The 18667-nt window shown below is 37.7% G+C and overlaps 4 protein-coding genes across 4 annotated transcripts; 2 read left to right on the forward strand and 2 right to left on the reverse strand.

The window, feature by feature from the left end:
* Positions 1–765: 765 nt before the first annotated feature.
* LOC126787746 (shikimate O-hydroxycinnamoyltransferase-like) lies at positions 766–2124 on the forward strand. The gene has a single exon (XM_050513647.1). The coding sequence runs from the start codon at positions 766–768 to the stop codon at positions 2122–2124; it is 1359 nt and encodes a 452-aa protein (XP_050369604.1).
* A 533-nt stretch (positions 2125–2657) lies between these two features.
* On the reverse strand, positions 2658–6791 carry LOC126787747 (uncharacterized). The gene is made up of 15 exons (XM_050513649.1): positions 6654–6791; positions 6496–6580; positions 6365–6411; positions 6153–6242; positions 5987–6040; positions 5836–5913; positions 5682–5750; positions 5450–5605; positions 5241–5367; positions 4467–4504; positions 4113–4202; positions 3905–4009; positions 3415–3564; positions 3058–3167; positions 2658–2960 (listed from the first exon to the last, which is right to left on the reverse strand). Exons 1-15 carry the CDS (start codon positions 6687–6689, stop codon positions 2885–2887), a joined length of 1311 nt encoding a protein of 436 aa, XP_050369606.1. The 5' UTR covers positions 6690–6791; the 3' UTR covers positions 2658–2884.
* A 3131-nt stretch (positions 6792–9922) lies between these two features.
* On the forward strand, positions 9923–12675 carry LOC126787749 (metal tolerance protein B). The gene is made up of 2 exons (XM_050513651.1): positions 9923–10277; positions 11354–12675. Exon 2 carries the CDS (start codon positions 11354–11356, stop codon positions 12518–12520), a length of 1167 nt encoding a protein of 388 aa, XP_050369608.1. The 5' UTR covers positions 9923–10277; the 3' UTR covers positions 12521–12675.
* Positions 12676–12915: 240 nt separating this feature from the next.
* On the reverse strand, positions 12916–14914 carry LOC126787756 (ras-related protein Rab11C). The gene is made up of 3 exons (XM_050513657.1): positions 14898–14914; positions 14605–14809; positions 12916–13710 (listed from the first exon to the last, which is right to left on the reverse strand). The coding sequence occupies exons 2-3, from the start codon at positions 14767–14769 to the stop codon at positions 13222–13224; spliced, it is 654 nt and encodes a 217-aa protein (XP_050369614.1). The 5' UTR covers positions 14770–14809; positions 14898–14914; the 3' UTR covers positions 12916–13221.
* Between the last annotated feature and the right edge of the window lie 3753 nt (positions 14915–18667).

Genomic DNA, 18667 nt, shown 5'->3' on the forward strand with positions numbered 1-18667 from the left:
AACTAATAACTGATGCATGTTACTGTTACATCGCTTCGCACTCGCAATTTAGATTTACAGCAACTTTTTGTCTCCAAATTAGTAGAGTACGTAAAAACCAGATGGGAATGATAAGGTAGTGACTAGTGATCGACTTTCCAAGCTAAAACTTGCATTCAACATCATTCATTTAGACATTTACCACGAACTTTGAGATTAACCACAATCTCAAATTCTCAATGTCGAGAACTCTGAGAAATTGAGAATCCAAAACCAGAGCTTCAAAAACTGATCTTTAGAAAGCTCATTCTAGGAAAGGGAAATGCTAGGGATCGAATACATTAGATGAATGTAGGACAGAATTACTTACTTTAACAATTGCAAACAGTCAAAAGTGCACCAATAATTGAACTTCGTATCACCGAGGAAGCTGAAAACTTAATGATTATGACAGAATTTATTGCAAAAATTGATTCGAACCACATGATAGCTCTCTACAAATGGCCGAACACATTGCTTGGCATTATACAAGCAAGTGCTTTAGAACATTTTGGCTGGGCGGCATCACGAGCTCGAAGAAAGGTACGTAGATTACCAACTATGCCTGCTTAATTTTTTAACCTAAGATATATGAATATATTTATATCTATCAATTTGAGGTGTAGAGATTTTCTTGGCTTTCAAGTTTCTACTTTCTTGGATGTCAATTAGAAACAACTTAACCTGAAAAAATAGCCTGATGCAAATTCAAATTTTGTGATGCGGATAGAAGATTCTGGCGGGAGGATGGCGGTTAACGTCAGCGTGAAGGAGTCAACAGTGGTGAGGCCAGCGGCGGAGACACCCCGGCAGTCATTGTGGCTCTCGAACATGGACTTGGTGCAGACTAGCACTCACACTCCTAGTATTTACATCTACAAACCAAAGGACGTCGACGTTGGTGCAGACAAGGACAATAGTTTCTTTGGCAAGCATGTCTTGAAGGACGCCCTCGGCAAGGCCCTCGTGCCCTTTTACCCCCTGGCCGGCCGCCTGAAGCGAAATATGGATGACGGCGATAATGGTCGGCTAGAGATAGATTGCAATGCCGAGGGAGCCTTGTTTGTTGTGGCTAATAGCAGCTCTTGCATCGACGACTTCGGAGACTTTGCACCTAGTTCAGAGTTTGGGAGAGGGATCCTACCCTCCGTTGATTATTCAGGCGGGATATCTTCTTATCCTCTGCTGCTGGTTCAGATCACATACCTCAAATGCGGTGGAGTGGCACTAGGTGTTCTCCTAGACCATCACTTAGCAGATGGGTTATCTGCTCTTCACTTTATAAATACATGGTCTGATATAGCTCGTGGTGTAGACAATGCAATCCCACCAACGATCGACAGAACACTACTTCGTGCTCGAGATCAGCCTCGGACTTTACTTGACCACAATCACCACATTGTATACCAACCTTGGATTGACCATCAAAGCACCGGGGAAGAAACAGTAGTTTCGGTATTTACATTTACTAGGGAGAAGATCAACATCTTGAAAGCTATGTTGACCATGACCAACGAGGAAGACAATGAGAACTTGAAACCAGTCAAGTTTAGCACATTTGAGGTGTTTTCAGCTCATGTATGGAGATGTGCCTGCAAGGCACGAGAACTAGCTAATGATCAAGAAACAACCTTTTACTTTGCTGTAAACGGAAGGACCAGACTGCAACCCCCACTCCCACCTGGTTACTTCGGTAATGTGATTTTCAGAGCGGCAGCAACAGCCATAGCAGGGGATCTCATATCAAAACCAGTATCGTATGCCGCAAGCTGCATTCACAATGCTGTGGTGCGTATGGACGATGATTATCTTCGATCCGCACTCGACTATCTTGAACTTCAGCAGCGTCATCTGGATCTTGTAAGCCTTGCTCATGGAACTCATGTTAGGTGCCCTAATCTTGGGATAACTAGCTGGTTTCAACTGCCCCTCTATGATGCTGACTTTGGTTGGGGGCGACCTATTTTCATGGGTCGTGCTGGAATTCCAAGTGAAGGGAAGGCTTACATGATTCCGAGTGCAACTAATGATGGGAGTTTATCGCTGTGCATTAATCTGGATTATCGCCATATGAAAGCTTTTTCCAAGTTGGTTTATGAGATATGATGAAGTGATGACGAAGGGTCATGTTTGAGACGTCGGAACCCTTTTATGTTTGGTGTGCTGTAAGTTTGATCGAGTATTCTTTTTTGCTCTGATGTGTAAACTTGGAAATGCTTTCCACTGTTTTTGTTGAGATTTTCAGTTAATTCATGGTGTTTCAATTCTTTAATAGGCTCTCAAAGACTCAAACAGTAGATCATGTGTTTGATAAGTTTTGATTACCCAAGTTTTTCTTTGTTTTTGGTCGAATTGATTAGCCAAGTCTGATGTGTTGCTATAATTACATACAGTATCTGAATGGGAGACCAAAAAAAATGCATGTAATATGAATGTGAATGATCCACCTTTATATTACCAATGTTCTTTTGACCCGAAGAACTACTCAAGTTTTGATATACCAATAGCAAGTCTATATATAATTACTATATAATTATATACATGATTTCAGTTCCTTGGTTGAAATCTTCCAATCAGTTCTAATTGTTATTACTTAGTTGCGGAGTGCACATACAAGGTACCAGTTAATCTTTTAAAAGCACGCATAAGAGATTTTCCATAAATCATGTTTCATTTACAATAATGTACAAGAAATTTCTCAATCCTTCAAAAAAGAAATGTAAAAGAGATAATTCATTTCACATATTTCATATCAACCGTCCTACATAAAGCTACTGAGTAAACATTTGGATACCTTGTTTTCGCTATATGAAGGGTGCCGACCAGAAAAGTGACCTTATAAAGGTATATTGTTCTTCTTTTGTACTCACCGCACCATCACAGGGCCATCTTGTTTCATCTTAATGAGACTGCTTTCTATATTACGCAACACCGGTTTATAGCTGCAATACATTATATAAAATTTAACTTATTACTGCAGATTTGCATGAAAGTTATAAAAACAAGATGAACAGAAATAGAGGGGAGATGGATTATTACAGCCGTGCGAGCCCATCGTATGCTTGCGTGGTTTGTTGGAGTCTTGCTGAAAGCTGTAATACCTCAGCTGATAATGCCTCTGCTTTGCTCTGTTCTTTTGCAAGTTGATCCTAAAAGCAAAAAGGCAACCCCAATTATAAACCTTAAAAGCAATACCAGCATAAGAAATAGCAAAGTGAAAAACTGATTAGATTATCATTTTCCAAGTAGATAACTCCGTTGTCTCCGTATGATTATTAACAAATCATTATACTGCACTAGCTGTTTCTCTACCTCTTTACAAACCAACTTCCATATGAAATACAAAGTTGGAGAGAACTCTACAAAAGATCAAATGTGTAACTAAACCAGACTAACCTTGATAGAGAGAAGTTCAGTTGTATATTCAGCTGAACCAGGCTTGTTAGGGCTATTGTTATGGGAGTTGACCAACCCTTTGGCCTGGTCAGTTCTTAACTTATCTAAGATTCCTCGGAGTTCTTCATTTTGCTTAAGACAGTCTTTCACCTGCAAGTTTACACAAGGGGCAATAGGCAAACATAATAGATGAGCCCATCTGAAATAATAGATAAGCAATTGCCATTAATTATTCCACATTTACACACTATTTCATAAAGCAAGCTCAGATTAAATGGATTCAGTACTGCTCCATCAAAAAGTAGCTTAAACAACATCACCCATATTTCCAGCACAACTGAATTTCTTAAGCCTAGTTGATGTGAAACTCAACCACCAAATAGTAATACTCCAAACAAAATTATTAATTTGATAGATGCAAAGATAGGTAATAGCAGACTTCCTTGAACAAAGCTATGTCAATTATCAACAATTACACCACTAAATGTACCTGACTCTCCCAGTGCATAGCTATGCTCATAGCCTCCTGATGAGAGCTGGATATATTAAAGTTTTCCTCAAAGAGCCTTTCTATCTCTGAAGATTGGGAATCAATCTGGCAACATTTACAAAAAGTGAGTTTCCTGTGAAACAAAGTATACACAAAAGGGAAAAAATGCCAGTGACGCCATAATAGAAAATAAAATTGCCAAGACTACCTCCATTAAAAGCTTTTGTCTACTGCTTTCCAATTTCTCAATCACTACAGCCATGTCATGCATCTGCTTCTCGAGTTTATCTTTATCCTCCTGGCCATGAATGCATCAACCAGTAAATCATGTATCAATAGGGGGCCAATAAAACCGAGATAAGGTATAATTAATTTAGTCATACTACCATGATTAATTTGCTTCTTAGAAGTTGTGCTCATTAACCAATTCACATTGGGATTAATTGCGTTAAGTGCTAAAATCCTATTTTTACCCTTCCCCAATCCTATTTTTACCCTTCCCCATTCATAGACAAGATAGTACAATTTTTCTTTAAAGATGCACATCAGGCAAATAACTAACCAATGAAAATTCCCTGCCGGCCACTTTGTCTGACACTTCTGCAAACATCAAAACAACAAGCAAAAGTATTTAACACTCTTGTAAATGACTATTATAGAAAAGGCTTAATCATACTAAATTGTCATACAACAAGATTGACAGAACAATAAATGGATATAGGCTATTGTAAAACGGCCAAAGATAATAGATAGAGATACTTCATGTAACTAAAAAGCTTGAAGAGGTGCAACTTCAGGTACACTAAGCAGTGAAGGAGATAATATCAACACATGTACAAACAAATCACAGCAATAAAAGCAATAACAATGCCAACTGTCTAAAAATACACACTCGCAAAAAATATAAAGCCAACAATTTGTTTGACTTTTCTTGAGCCTACAGTCATTACTGCCGTACCATAATAATCAAAATAGTCTTTAAAGTACAACCATTTTAAGCATCTTTCCATATCAGTGGGTGCAAAGCCAGATTTGGAGGAGGCATTAAAAAGCCTTTCTTCTGTACCTTTGTTATCTGAAGTACAGGATTAGATGGAATAGTTTAGGGATTATTATGATGTATTTTGATAAAGACTTAGAACTGATGGACCTTATGTACATCTCCATTGCCCTGTCATAATTATTAAAAAAAATTCACAATAAATTTGAAATATTAAAGCTAAGTGGCTTGAGCCAAAAATAAATAAAAAATAAGAGCACCACATCCAGGGAAATTCATATTGCTCAAAACATCTAAACCCCACCCTAGGTAAGCGGATATGATTCTCTATGGTACCTGAAGACTTTCTAGACAAAGCTGCAAGTTTTTCTTCCAACTCTTGCTTCTCAGATGCAAGAATGGAAGCTCGAGCCTGCTCCTCTGCTAATTGCTGTTGATCTTGATGTCTCAACATCGAATCTCGCTACAAAAATTTTACCCAGGTTAGACACCTCCATACCATGGCCACAGAACTAAAAGGGCCATCAAACAAATATAATTTTCACCTGTAGCTCAGACTTTAAGTTAGCCAACTCGTTTTCTAATGTTTGTAACTGATCAGGTGAATTAGAAATTGAATTAAGTGCCCCAAGTGAGCCACTCATTGTTTGTTGCTGTATCATATTCAGTTCTGCTCTCAGCAATGCTGCATCTTCCTCAGCCTGTAGCCAAAGAAGTAATTACAAAATATTGTGATTCGCTATTATAAGGAAATTAGGAGAGAAACAAATTGCATACTCGATACTGTTCTTCTTCAGCATCCTTTAAACGCTTCTTTAGCATACGAAGCTGGGCCAAGAGATCCTCCTACCGTAAGAAAACAAACTGTGAGTGACAATACATAATGAATAGTGAGACAAAGCACCAACCAACATACTGTATGTATGATTACCCGTGCAACAACTGCCGCATCTTTCTCCATCGCGACATCCTTGAGGGCTTTCCTCAACGACGGTACAGTATTTTGCTCCTACAATTACAGCATAACAGAAAAAGTAAACAGGAGCAGCCTTAAATGGTGAGATTGTTTCAGCTTTACTCACCAACTCATTCAAACGTTTCTCCAGCGCACCACTCGCGGCTTCCTTTGCTTCAAGCTGAACCATTTATCACAAAAACAATAATTAAATACAATTCACATCCTATCAAAGTAAACAATTGGAAAAAGAAAAAAAGAACAACAACAATAACAAAAGACAAGAGTCCTACCATAGAGGCCAAATTTTTGTTCTGTTCTTCTAGTTCTGCATTCTTCCTATCCAAGTCTCTTATCTGAGAGACTAATGTACTAACATCATTCTGCACAATCCATTAATAAAATTACGAAAACTTAAAACCGAAAAACAAATCACAAATTCTTAATGGAACCATCATATCAATTTCAAAAAAAATTAAACAATAAATAAAATATATTCTCCTACCTCAGAGAGTCGATTTGCACTCTCCGATTTTCGCATTCCTCCAACATCTGATAACACATCAACATGAGCGATAATTTAATTTAAATCAAATAAATTAACGAAGAATTTGGAATGAAAAGTAAACTACAGACCGATAGGTGGGATCTGAGTGAGATCGGGGCCTGAAGAAGTTTTGCTCAATCTTTCAGCAGCTCGTTTTTGACGAATTTCCTCCAACTGCGAAATTGAAAGTTCAAAGTGAATGCGAATGAGAAGGAGAGAGAGGATGGGGAAAGATGAGGTGGCGTACCGTCCGGCGGCCGAGAGAAGAGTGGCGGGAATCCATGGCGGAGCGGAAGGCGAGGCTAAGGAGGATGGTTCTCCCTCTTCAGCCTCTGCACGGCTTTTCTCTGTCACGACCATGAGAGAGAGGTTAGTTTAACAGTCGGAAGAGGCCCAAATTGATTACTGAAAGGTGGCCCAGCCCAAATGTCCTATACACAAAAATGCCTAGTAGTTAGTAACATTTGGTTATTGACAGTCTTCCTTTAATGTCGGAGGATGCTTAGTTGCTTACCTTTCGGCCTAAAAGATTTGAAACCACACAATTTGCATTTCACACCTCTATTCGACCATCAAATTCGACGTACGTTTTGTTTTGATTTTGATGGCTGGAAAATTATATGATTGCATTTTCGATAAGTGAATAAACTATAGATACATCAAAGAATGAAAGTAAAAGAAAAAAAGTAATCAATATTAATGGCCACCATAGGTGAGAATAATTAATTGGACACAGAGTCCACGTTGTGTACCTCCAAATACAAGATTGACTGATACAATATTCGTAAGTTTCTGTGCCAAGGTATCAATGTCTTTGCAGAATCGTTGAACCCCTAAGGTGTATTTTCCACATGCTTGACATAAGTTTCCATCGACCTTCTGGCCCCAACAGAGAGCAACACCGTGTGGATGAAAGACAAGAGGTGAGGAGTAGGGTTATTAATCGGTCGTGTCAAGTGTTTTACGTGTCATAAAATATAAATATAAACTCAACTCATTTTAATAATCGTGTTAAAAATTATAACCAAGCTCAACCTACTTATTAAACGGGTTACCTGTTTCCAACCTGTTTAATTAATTTAATATATATATATATCGTGCAATTTTGCATAAAATAGCTAACTAAATCAATATTTAAAGCAAAATAATTTATCGTATCACCTACATTTTAGTTCAAATGATTAAAAACGTATTAAATCTTTATTACACAGAATGCTACTTTCTTAAATGAGTCGTGTATATGTTTATTTTATATAGATATTTGTTTGATTTGATATTAATCGTGTCATGTAGGTTCATTTCGTGTTAGTGGGTTAACCCACTATTTATTCGTTTATTAAATGGGTCATGACAGGTTAACCCGCCGTTGACCCGTTTTTTAATCGTGTGGGTTCAACCCGCTTTATTTCGTGCAGGTTTCGAGTCATGTCGGAATTGACAGTCCTAGTGAGGATGACGAGATTCTGCCCATCTGCTCAAGGATTCACCATTGCTGATCGATTTTGAAAAAAAAAAAAATTTGAGGGATCGTGCCACCGAATGAACTTTTTTTTTTTGCATATGTAAGGGAATTGAATGTATTAATAAATAAAATTATGGAACTTATATTCATACCTCCCAAATTGGCACACCTCTTTAGCCAATGTACTTCCAATTTATTTTTATAAAATAGCAATATGCTATTTAGACCTCCATATTTTTTCCAAAATATCCATTATCTAATTAAATCAATAAAATGTTATCCATACCTCCACAATTGTTAATTATACTTCCTTCAATCAAACCTCCATCACATTGATTTTTTCCGTTCAATAAGTTTTTAGTTTTGTTTATATTCATAGCTAACTTGTTTGTAAAAGTTACAGTATATTACCAAATATATTTATCTGAAGTTCTTTAACATCATCATTGATTATGATAATTATAGTGAAACCGAAAAATAAAATCTCTTTAAAACAAAAGCTAAAAACAATAAAAATCAATATCAATTTAGTGTGTACATCATCTTTCGAAAAATACATCAGAGTCAATGCCTACACATTACATAACCTTTGAAACTAACATAAAATTTTACTTAATTCATTTAATAATCGTGTTAAAAATTATAACCAAACTCAACCTACTTATTAAACGGGTTACCCGTTTCCAACCTGTTTAATCAATTTAATATATATATATATATATATATATATATATCGTGCAATTTTGCATAAAATAACTAACTAAATCAATATTTAAAGCAAAATAATTTATCGTATCACCTACATTTTAGTTCAAATGATTAAAAACGTATCAAATCCTTATTACACAGAATGCTACTTTCTTAAATGAGTCGTGTATATGTTTATTTTATATAGATATTTGTTTGATTTGATCATGTAGGTTCATTTCGTGTTAGTGGGTTAACCCACTATTTATTCGTTTATTAAATGGGTCATGACGGGTTAACCCGCCGTTGACCCGTTTTTTAATTGTGTGGGTTTAACCCGCTTTATTTCGTGCAGGTTTCGAGTCGTGTCGGAATTGACAGTCCTAGTGAGGATGACGAGATTTTGCCCATCTGCTCAAGGATTCACCATTGTTGATCGATTGTGAAAAAAAAATTTGAGGGATCGCGCCACCGAATGAACTTTTTTTTTTGCATATGTAAGAGAATTGAATGTATTAATAAATAAAATTATGGAACTTATATTCATACCTCCCAAATTGGCATACCTCTTTAGTCAATGCACTTCCAATTTATTTTTATAAAATAGCAATATGCTATTTAGACCTCCATATTTTTTCCAAAATATCCATTATCTAATTAAATCAATAAAATGTTATCCATACCTCCACAATTGTTAATTATACTTCCTTCAATCAAACCTCCATCACATGGATTTTTTCCGTTCAATAAGTTTTTAGTTTTGTTTATATTCATAGCTAACTTGTTTGTAAAAGTTACAGTATATTACCAAATATATTTATCTGAAGTTCTTTAACATCATCATTGATTATGATAATTATAGTGAAACCGAAAAATAAAATCTCTTTAAAACAAAAGCTAAAAACAATAAAAATCAATATCAATTTAGTGTGTACATCATCTTTCGAAAAATATATCAGAGTCAATGCCTACACATTACATAACTTTTGAAACTAACATAAAATTTTACTTAAATGTCTTTGGAATAATCAAAGCGGTCTCAGTACATAGAGTATAAATGTCGAACTCTTATATCAACATTTCTTTCTCAATCCATATTCTAGGCGCAATAGGTTGGAAATAACATTTTCACATATTTAAGACTTATGTCGTACGTACGTGGAAGAAGAGTTTCAATTTATTATATTTTATTTTATATTAGTACTCTTAATATATTTTTAGTCATTTCACATCTATTGACTTTATTAAGATTTGTATGAAAAAAAAAGTGTAGATGTCATTTTAGGACATATAAATAGATGCTCCTATTAAATTAAAAATAAAAGAAATTTAGTAACCAGAGAAAAAGTAAAAGAGAAATCCATTTAGGCAAAACAACGTGGGTTTGACTCGAAGAACATCAGCAATGTTCGGAAAGAGTTCAGCGTAAGTTTGAGAGATCTCCTAGACTCTTTCCCTTGGGGTTTCTCACATTTGAGTTTAACTCGTATAGTCGTCATCTCAAACTAAGGAGATCGGAGATGGCCGGCCCCAACAACCACTTATTGTTATAACGTCCAAGATGAGGAATTGAGGATCGAGCCCTCCTTCAGTCCTTGTACACAACGCCCAATTCATGTTTCATTTCCATTTTAAAATCATCACCCCTTTTTAAAATCTGTGATAACCCAAAGACTCAAAGAGACTGATCAAAGCTATAGTTTTCTCTGCTCTGATCATCAGGTACTGTACCTCATTCACTACTTTTTGATCTCTGCTTTCTTTGTCTTTTTGGAGTCTTTGATCTGGTTTTTGAAATGGGCGATTGAATCTTCATGGTGTCTTTCTTGTGTGATTGCAAACAGTAATTAATTTGATTTGTATATTGTTCTTTATGTAGATTGCATTGTCTACATATATTGCACTCTTTCTCTCTTTGACGTAGAAATGTAGTGGCATAGTTGGATGCTTTAGCTAGTATACTGATCCCTTGGAAAACCCCAAATTTTGAGTCTTTTAGGTTCTTGGAATCACGTATATGATTTTCTGGGCATAGACGTTGACTATTTCCAGATGATAGAAGGATTTCGTCAAATTTTGTAAAAGTAGAGTTATAATGTTCAAATTTTGGATGCTTTTTCAATATCTGATAGTCTTATTATGTGCATTGAGTACCATTTTGAAGGAATGATACAATTGAGTGATTGACATAGTCATGAGGATTTGGATCTGAAATGCTAAGAATGCAGGGTCATTGTGCTGAGATGGTGCACACTTGTGCCTTGAGAGTGTCGAAATACAGAAATGTCTACTTCAAACTGATATCAGTAACTAACTAAGGCTAGTAACACTTATACTAACTACTTTTCTGATTCTTTAGGGTAGGAAATTAAGGTTGGGAATTATGCCTTTATCGTGTTCAACTGAGAGTCTGACATCTGAAGTGTAATGTTTTAATTGCTTCCAATGAATTTATATTTATAATTCTGGTTGATAGTTGAAGAAATTCACTTCAACGTGTGCATTATAGTTGAACAGCTACAATTGTTTAAAGAAGATTTAGAGATCATTGTAGACTCACAGTGATGCTGCTCGCTGCTAGATCTTTGTTCTTTGTTCATGGCATCCATCTTTGTCTAAAGTCTGAAGTCTCAAGCTTTGTCTTAAGTTCATAAATTGCCGCTAACATTCACTTATGTATTAAAGCACAAAAGCACATGGTATTTGACATTTCTTTGTCAATCCGAAAATGACTGTTATTTGACATTCATTATCTGATGTTTTCTTTTTCAATTCCATGAATCATTATGCTGGAACAGATGGAGCATGAGAAGGTACCTTTATCTAAAACAGAGAACCTGCATGAAGTTGAGATCCCGATAGTCTCTGAAATAATCGAGGTTCTGCCTGTGCCACAAAAGTCACCCTGCTCTTCCGTCTGTGCTTTTTCCAAGAAAGAAAGCAGTAGTTGGGATTCAGGACAACGTTCAAAATCAGCAACTAAACTTGGTGTACTCATAATTGTCTATATATTGTTTATGGTTATAGAAATTGTAGGTGGTGTAAAATCCAACAGCCTGGCAGTACTTACAGATGCAGCCCACATGTTTACTGATGTTAGTGGATTCGCTATTTCTCTTTTCGCCGTAATTGCTTCAGGTTGGGAGGCAACGTCAGACCAGTCGTTTGGATATCACCGTCTTGAGGTTTTGAGTGCGCTTCTATCAGTGCAGTTAATATGGGTGGTTGCTGCGATCTTGATATATGAAGCAGTTGACAGAATGCTTCACGAGCATGGAAAGATTAATGGGGTTCTAATGTTTGCAGTTGCAGCATTTGGATTTTTGGTTAATTTGATCATGGTAATGTGGCTCGGTCATGATCACACTCATCATCATCATCATCATCATAATCATGCCTGTGGACACTTTGATCATCATGATGATCATGGTCATAATCATAATCAGGATCATGGAAAGGAGGAAGCATGGACAACAGTTGGGGACGATGAAATGAGCTTGGTGTCAACTCCTCCAGTAAAAAGTAAAATATCAAACATAAATCTCGAAGGAGCTTACCTGCATGTCATGGCTGACATGATTCAGTCCGTTGGAGTAATGATTGCTGGAGCCTTCATCTGGGCGAAGCCAGATTGGTTAGTTGTTGATCTGATTTGCACACTCATCTTTTCTGTCTTTGCTGTAAGCACAACCATACCAATGCTCAGAAATACATATAGCATATTGATGCAGAGAACACCAAATGAAATTGATATCGACAAGTTAGAGAAAGGTCTCAAGAGCATTAAGGGAGTTCAGGATGTTCATGACCTACATGTTTGGGCACTTACTGTTGGAAAATTGGTACTGTCGTGCCATATCACCGCAGAGCCTACAGTAATCTCAAGTCAGATAATTGATGAAATTAGTGAACTTTGTGATAGAACTTACAGACTTCGTGATGTTACGGTACAAATTGAACAGTAGTGTGCAAATTCAACCTATCATCTTCTGTCATAGTTTTACAGTTTACTCTTTGCCCTATACAAGTATATATTACAGGAGGATGGTCAAATGAGGCCAATGTGACTTGTATATCAGCGAGCATTTTACAAATTGATAAATGTCACTGCTCGTTTTCACTTGCACTTGTGTTTTTTCACTTGCTCTCTTCTAACTCTCTGCCTTGACACCAATGTGAATGGATGCTAATTACTAAAAAGGGTTGTTAAAAAAGAGAGTGAAGATCACTCACCTTTGGATACTAGACCAACGTAGCAAAAGAATGAGCAGCAGTTTCCACCATCATTTGCAAAGAAAAGATACTGAATCTTTATTCAAGTCATGAAGTAACTAGTGAACAAATCGCAGGAATCAAACTGTGAACAAACAATGTCTCCTTTGTTCCATTAATTCTTTAATTTGAGATGCCAAGCTTCCACCCAACATTCCAAATTTCAATAGTTACAATTTATCAAACATATAAGCAATAGGGCACAAGGAAAAGCAGACCCCAAAAAAGTACCAACACCACTGTAAATTTTAATTCACAAGCTTCCTTATCACAACTCAATTAAGTAAAACTGTATTCTACATGGCTCTCCCCCCTCTCACCCAAAAAGGAAGAAATGACTAAAAGAAGTTTTATCCAGCAAATTTTTCTCCTCCCCTAGGTGTCAGTCATCCGTTTATGTAGAGCAGCAACCTTTTTTGTTCGTATTAGCAGAAGCATCACCAACGTTGATAGTAGTTCCTTGACCAGGAAGGGTGGTGCTTGCGACAGCTTCCTGGGCTGCCAGTGCCTTTTTGCTAATGATATGGTGAATCTCTGTTAGAATAGTTTGAAATGCCTTCTCAATATTGGTTGCTCCGAGTGCTGATGTCTCAAGAAATGAGAGACCTTCCCTCTCAGCCAGGGCCTGACCATCATCCTCTGAAACAGCTCTAAGATGGTTCAAGTCAGACTTGTTTCCAGTCATCATAATGACAATATTAGAATCCGCGTGGTCCCTCAATTCACGAAGCCACCTTTGAACATTATCAAATGTTGGGCGCTTAGTTATGTCATATACAAGAAGAGCACCCACTGCCCCTCTATAGTAAGCACTGGTGATAGCACGATATCGTTCCTGCCCTGCTGTATCCCATATCTGTGCCTTGACAGCTTTTCCTTCAACCTGTGATTTCAAACACAGAAAATGTTAGGTTTGGATGAAATTGCATATCATAAATTGTGAACATAACCATTGGACTGGAAATGGAGTTATATCTAGTTACCACATCCTAGGACGACATCACCAAAATATAAAAACTGTGTTTTTAAATTCATTAACAGTCCGGAAGCAGTGAGTCCAGTAGCAGCAATTGTAGCACAAATGAATACTTACCAACAACAGTCATACACATCAACATGCTTGTGAAGGATAATTTGCACTAATAAGGAAAAAACCTCACATACAATATACAAGAAATACAACAGAGGAATTCTTGCTTTTTTTTAATACAACAGAGGAATTAAACCTTTACTCATCTATTCCTAGGCATAGATAGATTAATATGTTAAAATGTGGGAACTTTGAATGTATTCGCCTTAAGAAAGAGAAGGCCAAAATTTCAGTTCCCTATAATCTCAATTGGCAACATACAGCACTTAGCATCAGAGACTCTAATTTGTCGCCATAGTCCGATGAAAGTATCTTATAACATGATCAAATCCCATAGTTTCAAAAATTCCGTATGACAAGGATCTCACACGCACCACATTATGAAGGAAGAGAACAGACGTATGCTATACTGCTCTTACATTACTGTAATGGACAACTCGTCGACCAATTTAAGTGGTAACCAACTGGAAACCCAGGCTTGTAGCAATTTCGGCTATCTCAAGCAAATTATATGCTTCATTCGCCATGGATAGCCCCATTCAGAGCTCATTAACAACCTATCACTAGCAATTTCCGAACAATCTGCTAATAATCATAACTAAAAGACTAGAACTTAAAACCAAACGAACTCAATAAACAACAGAAATTAAACCACAGAGTCTGAAATAGGAGAGGGGGAGAACTAGCCTGAAGAGTTCTGGTGGCGAACTCGACGCCGATGGTGGACTTGGACTCCAAGCAGAACTCATTTCTGGTGAACCTGGAGAGAATGTTGGATTTGCCGACTCCAGAGTCGCCGATCAGCACGATCTTGAACAAGTAGTCATACTCGTGGTCCACTCTGCTCGTCATCACTCCGATCTCTCTCTCTATCTCTCTCTCCCACTTTCACCTACACCAAAATCAACACCCCAAACTTTCACCAAACCAAAATCAAAACAGCCAGATCTGACCACACAGATCACACAAACTTCACTTACCGGAAAAATGCAATCTCCGGCGTCGAAATTCACCGCGATGACGGAACCGCTGTAATGATTTTTCCTTTTCTTTTTAAGAGAAAAAGAAACGGAAAGAACGATGAAGAAGAGGCTTTGAAAAAGTTGAAACGGCGAATAAATAAGAGTGGTTTAGGGGAGGGAAGACGACGTCGTTTTAGGACAAATGAGGTCAAAAAGGGTGGGGTTGAGGGACAGTGAGATAGATGCTCTCTCGTCTGACATTGTGCAGCCTGGCGGTTGGTGACAGGAGGATGTTTTTGATTTGCCTCCTTTTGGCTGTTAGTGTCTCCCACGCCGTTTATTTCCACCCTTTTTTAATATTTTTTTTAGGACAGCTATATACCACCTCAATGGAATCCGAGTTCGACCGACATGAATCTACGAATCATTTTTACGTTTTTCTGTTCGGAAAAATGATTCTATGGTCCCGACTAAACTGTTCAATTAGAACTAACACCTTAATTAATAACAGTCTTGTTCCGTCTCATTATTAAGGGTCATTGTCCTACTAAACCAATTGAGACTTATTTGACATTTCAACTGATAAATTTCGTAAATATATAAGCTATGAATTAAAAACTTATGGCTTCATATCAGCATTATTTTTCCGTATGTTGTATAAACTGTAAAGTAAATAGAGTTGCTAAAATTAGATTCTTTGCTACTTGGTGTTTGATAAAATACATCAGTTGTTTGGTTGAGATTTCTATTGTAGTTTCATGGTTTTCTCTATTGAATTGTTGTACATTTGAGGTTAAGGTTCTATGTCTTTCCCCATTGTATTATGTGATTTCAGTAATAATAATAGTTTATTGGCTATCGTTTGACCATGTTTCTAAAAAAAACTACGAATAACTTTACGACTATAGTCGAGCGAGAATATGACCATTTAGAGATATAGAAAGTGAGACGTTCGCCTAGGCGGGTGGATAGCTATGGTAACATTTCCTAGTCAAATCAAAGTTCTTGCTAGTCATAAACTTCACAACCCAAACGTAACCAAACCTTTGGTTTCATTTATTCATCGCAAGAACTGCTAATAAACTAAGGGATTGTTTGGTATTACTGCAACTTAAATATATATTGTGGCTGCTTTGTTGTGAATTGAATTAAACTATGAATTATTGTTTTGGCACTTGGCCTAGGTGATAATTTTATAGCTTAGACTTTCGCTAGACTAGTGTTTAGCCTCATACTTGTTGTATATATAAAGCAATGAAATTGAGAGGTCAATGAGTCAGATTTGAATCAGGTTACAATCTAATGAATATATTGGATATCATAATTTCATTATTATTGGATCGGTGTGTAATCATATAGTAATATCAATTAAATATTTGCCAATATTCCCACTATCATTCTTCTACTCTATGGAAAAAACTCATGATTAAAATGCCATAAAGATGCGAATGGCGGTAGTTGTTCAAGTTCAGTGGGACGAGCCTTTTTCTACTTCTGTTGTAATAGTTTTAGGTGTCAGGGTTAGTTTAGTGCGGGTTAATGTGACCTCGCTCATAGCATCTCTAGCGGATCGACCTTAGTTATCATGTAGTAGTTGTTTTGCTCAAAGAGAATTTAGTACACGGCGTGTAAATGCACTACATAACGTAAATAAAAAAATTTATAATTTTCATAATGTAGTTGAAAGTTGAAACATTTGAATGACTGAGATTATATTGAATACTTACAAGTTGTGCATATGAGGCTTTAAAGATCGGTCTTAAACACTTTATAGGTTGCAACATGGGTGGTAATTGTAGTAGGATCGATGTCAATGACCGGAAGCATTTGGGTTCGCAACAGTACTTTGTGGTGGTTGTGAGGAAATGGTGTGATTCTTAACAACTCTTATATGTTAAGGTTCAATTTTATCTCTAAATGTTTATGCACGAAATATTGTTATTGGCAATGTGTTCCTACGAGTGGTATTTACATACGCTAAGATAATTTTAAGGCATCATACAAAAAAAATAATATACCAACATCTTAGGGTTTCTCTTCTACGCCGCTATAGGAGAGCTGAGTGTTCTCCATCTTTACTTTATGTATTGGTAGGTGGTGTGTATTGTCCAAAGCTATTTTGTTATAGTTGGCTTCCTGTGTTCTATGGTGGAAGTTGTTGGGAGTTTTGCACGAAGGTTGGCGTTGGATGAGGCGGCGGTGGAGGTGGTTATTCCTGACGATCATGTGGGAACGACCGCACGTCAATGGTATCTTACGGGTGAGTTGTGCACTAGAAACAATTACAAATTACAGTTTTTAAGTAATACGATGAGGGGGCTATGGATTCCGAAGGATGAGCCCTGGAACGAGATCGAATCACAGCGACGAGGGTAGGGGAAGGGAATCGAATCTTGTTCTCGTTTCGGAGGGAGTCAGATCTGAAGAAGGTAGTCAAAGGATGTCCTTGGTCTTTTTGATCGAGCCCTTCTTTCCCTGGGAGTAACTGATGGGCAGGAGGACCCGGATGAGGTCGATGTAAGGGTGCAGTTATTCTAGATACGAGTATGAGGTCTTCCACTGGCGTATCTCGAGGATGAAAAGATTGATAGAACTGGGCAATGGCCAGGGAAAGGGATTGGAATGGTTGTCTGAGCAATGAAAGGAAAATATCACCCTGCTTTGGGTGAGTATCTTAGAATTAGGGTTGGGATTGATGTCAGTAAATCTCTACGAAAGTGGGTAACTTTAAGGCTGACTGGTTGGCCAGAGAGTAAACGCTTTGATTTAGAATATGAACGCTTGCCACACTTCTTCTTTGGTGGGTTAATGGAACATGTGGGGGGTAAGTGCCCGCTAAAGCAAGCCGGAAATATTAACACTCCGTCATATGATGCTCTGTTGCATGCTGATCATAAAGAAGAATGGCTTCTGCATCAGTTAGGCAGGAAGGAGGAGGAGCAGAGATCAGCCGGGGGAGGCTGGCGGTTTGGGTTACATCCGAAAAAGAAGATTGGTTGGATTATGGAGGTTCTCGATTTTCCAACAGTGGGGTTGATTTGAAGTCGGACGGAGTATGGGGAGACTATGTTACTTTTTCAGGAGGAGGGTGGAGTAGAAAACCGGCGGTCAGAAACGAAGCATGGAGGGGCAGAGAAAGATATGGCCATGGAGGTCGATAGTGCCGGAGGTAAGGAACATGATGAGAGTGCCAGGCCAAGTAAACGGCGGCGAGATGATCAGGAAGGAGATGACCTTGGTGTTTCCAGTGAGAAGGGGAGGTGTCAGAGAATGGCAAGTCCGGATTTGCCATTGTCGTGATCCGGAAAGTTGTTGGGGCAGGTGATCTCAAACGAAATCAATAACCGAATCCTCTGCAGATTGTGACTCCAATTTTTTTGGATCAGGCTAAAGGAGCGGAGGTGGGTAAGATTCAGATAAGGAAAGGTCTTTTTGAGATTGAATCTGCTAATAGGGTAAAGAGGTTGACCTCCAAGTCAAATAAGTGGCTTGCCGCCAAATCTCTCACTGGGCCTTGTAAGTCTGATGGTGATTTGTATATCCCTGTTCTTTAGCTGGCGGCCCAGGTCCATTATTCTTCTAGCTCACGGGCACGTGGAAATAAACTCAGTTGCTCTCCGAAGAAGAAAGTCACAGTTCATCTTCCCAAAGCAAGTTCTTCTCCTTCACAGTTCATCTTCTGATTCTGGCAAGGGTTCTGCACGTACCCCGAAACGTGTCTCTGACCTCGACCCATCACGAAAAATGAATGCCATAGTTTGGAACTGCCAAGGGATCGGGAACCCTTG

Source organism: Argentina anserina, chromosome 3 (assembly GCF_933775445.1).
Source record: "Argentina anserina chromosome 3, drPotAnse1.1, whole genome shotgun sequence".
NCBI lineage: Eukaryota > Viridiplantae > Streptophyta > Magnoliopsida > Rosales > Rosaceae > Argentina > Argentina anserina.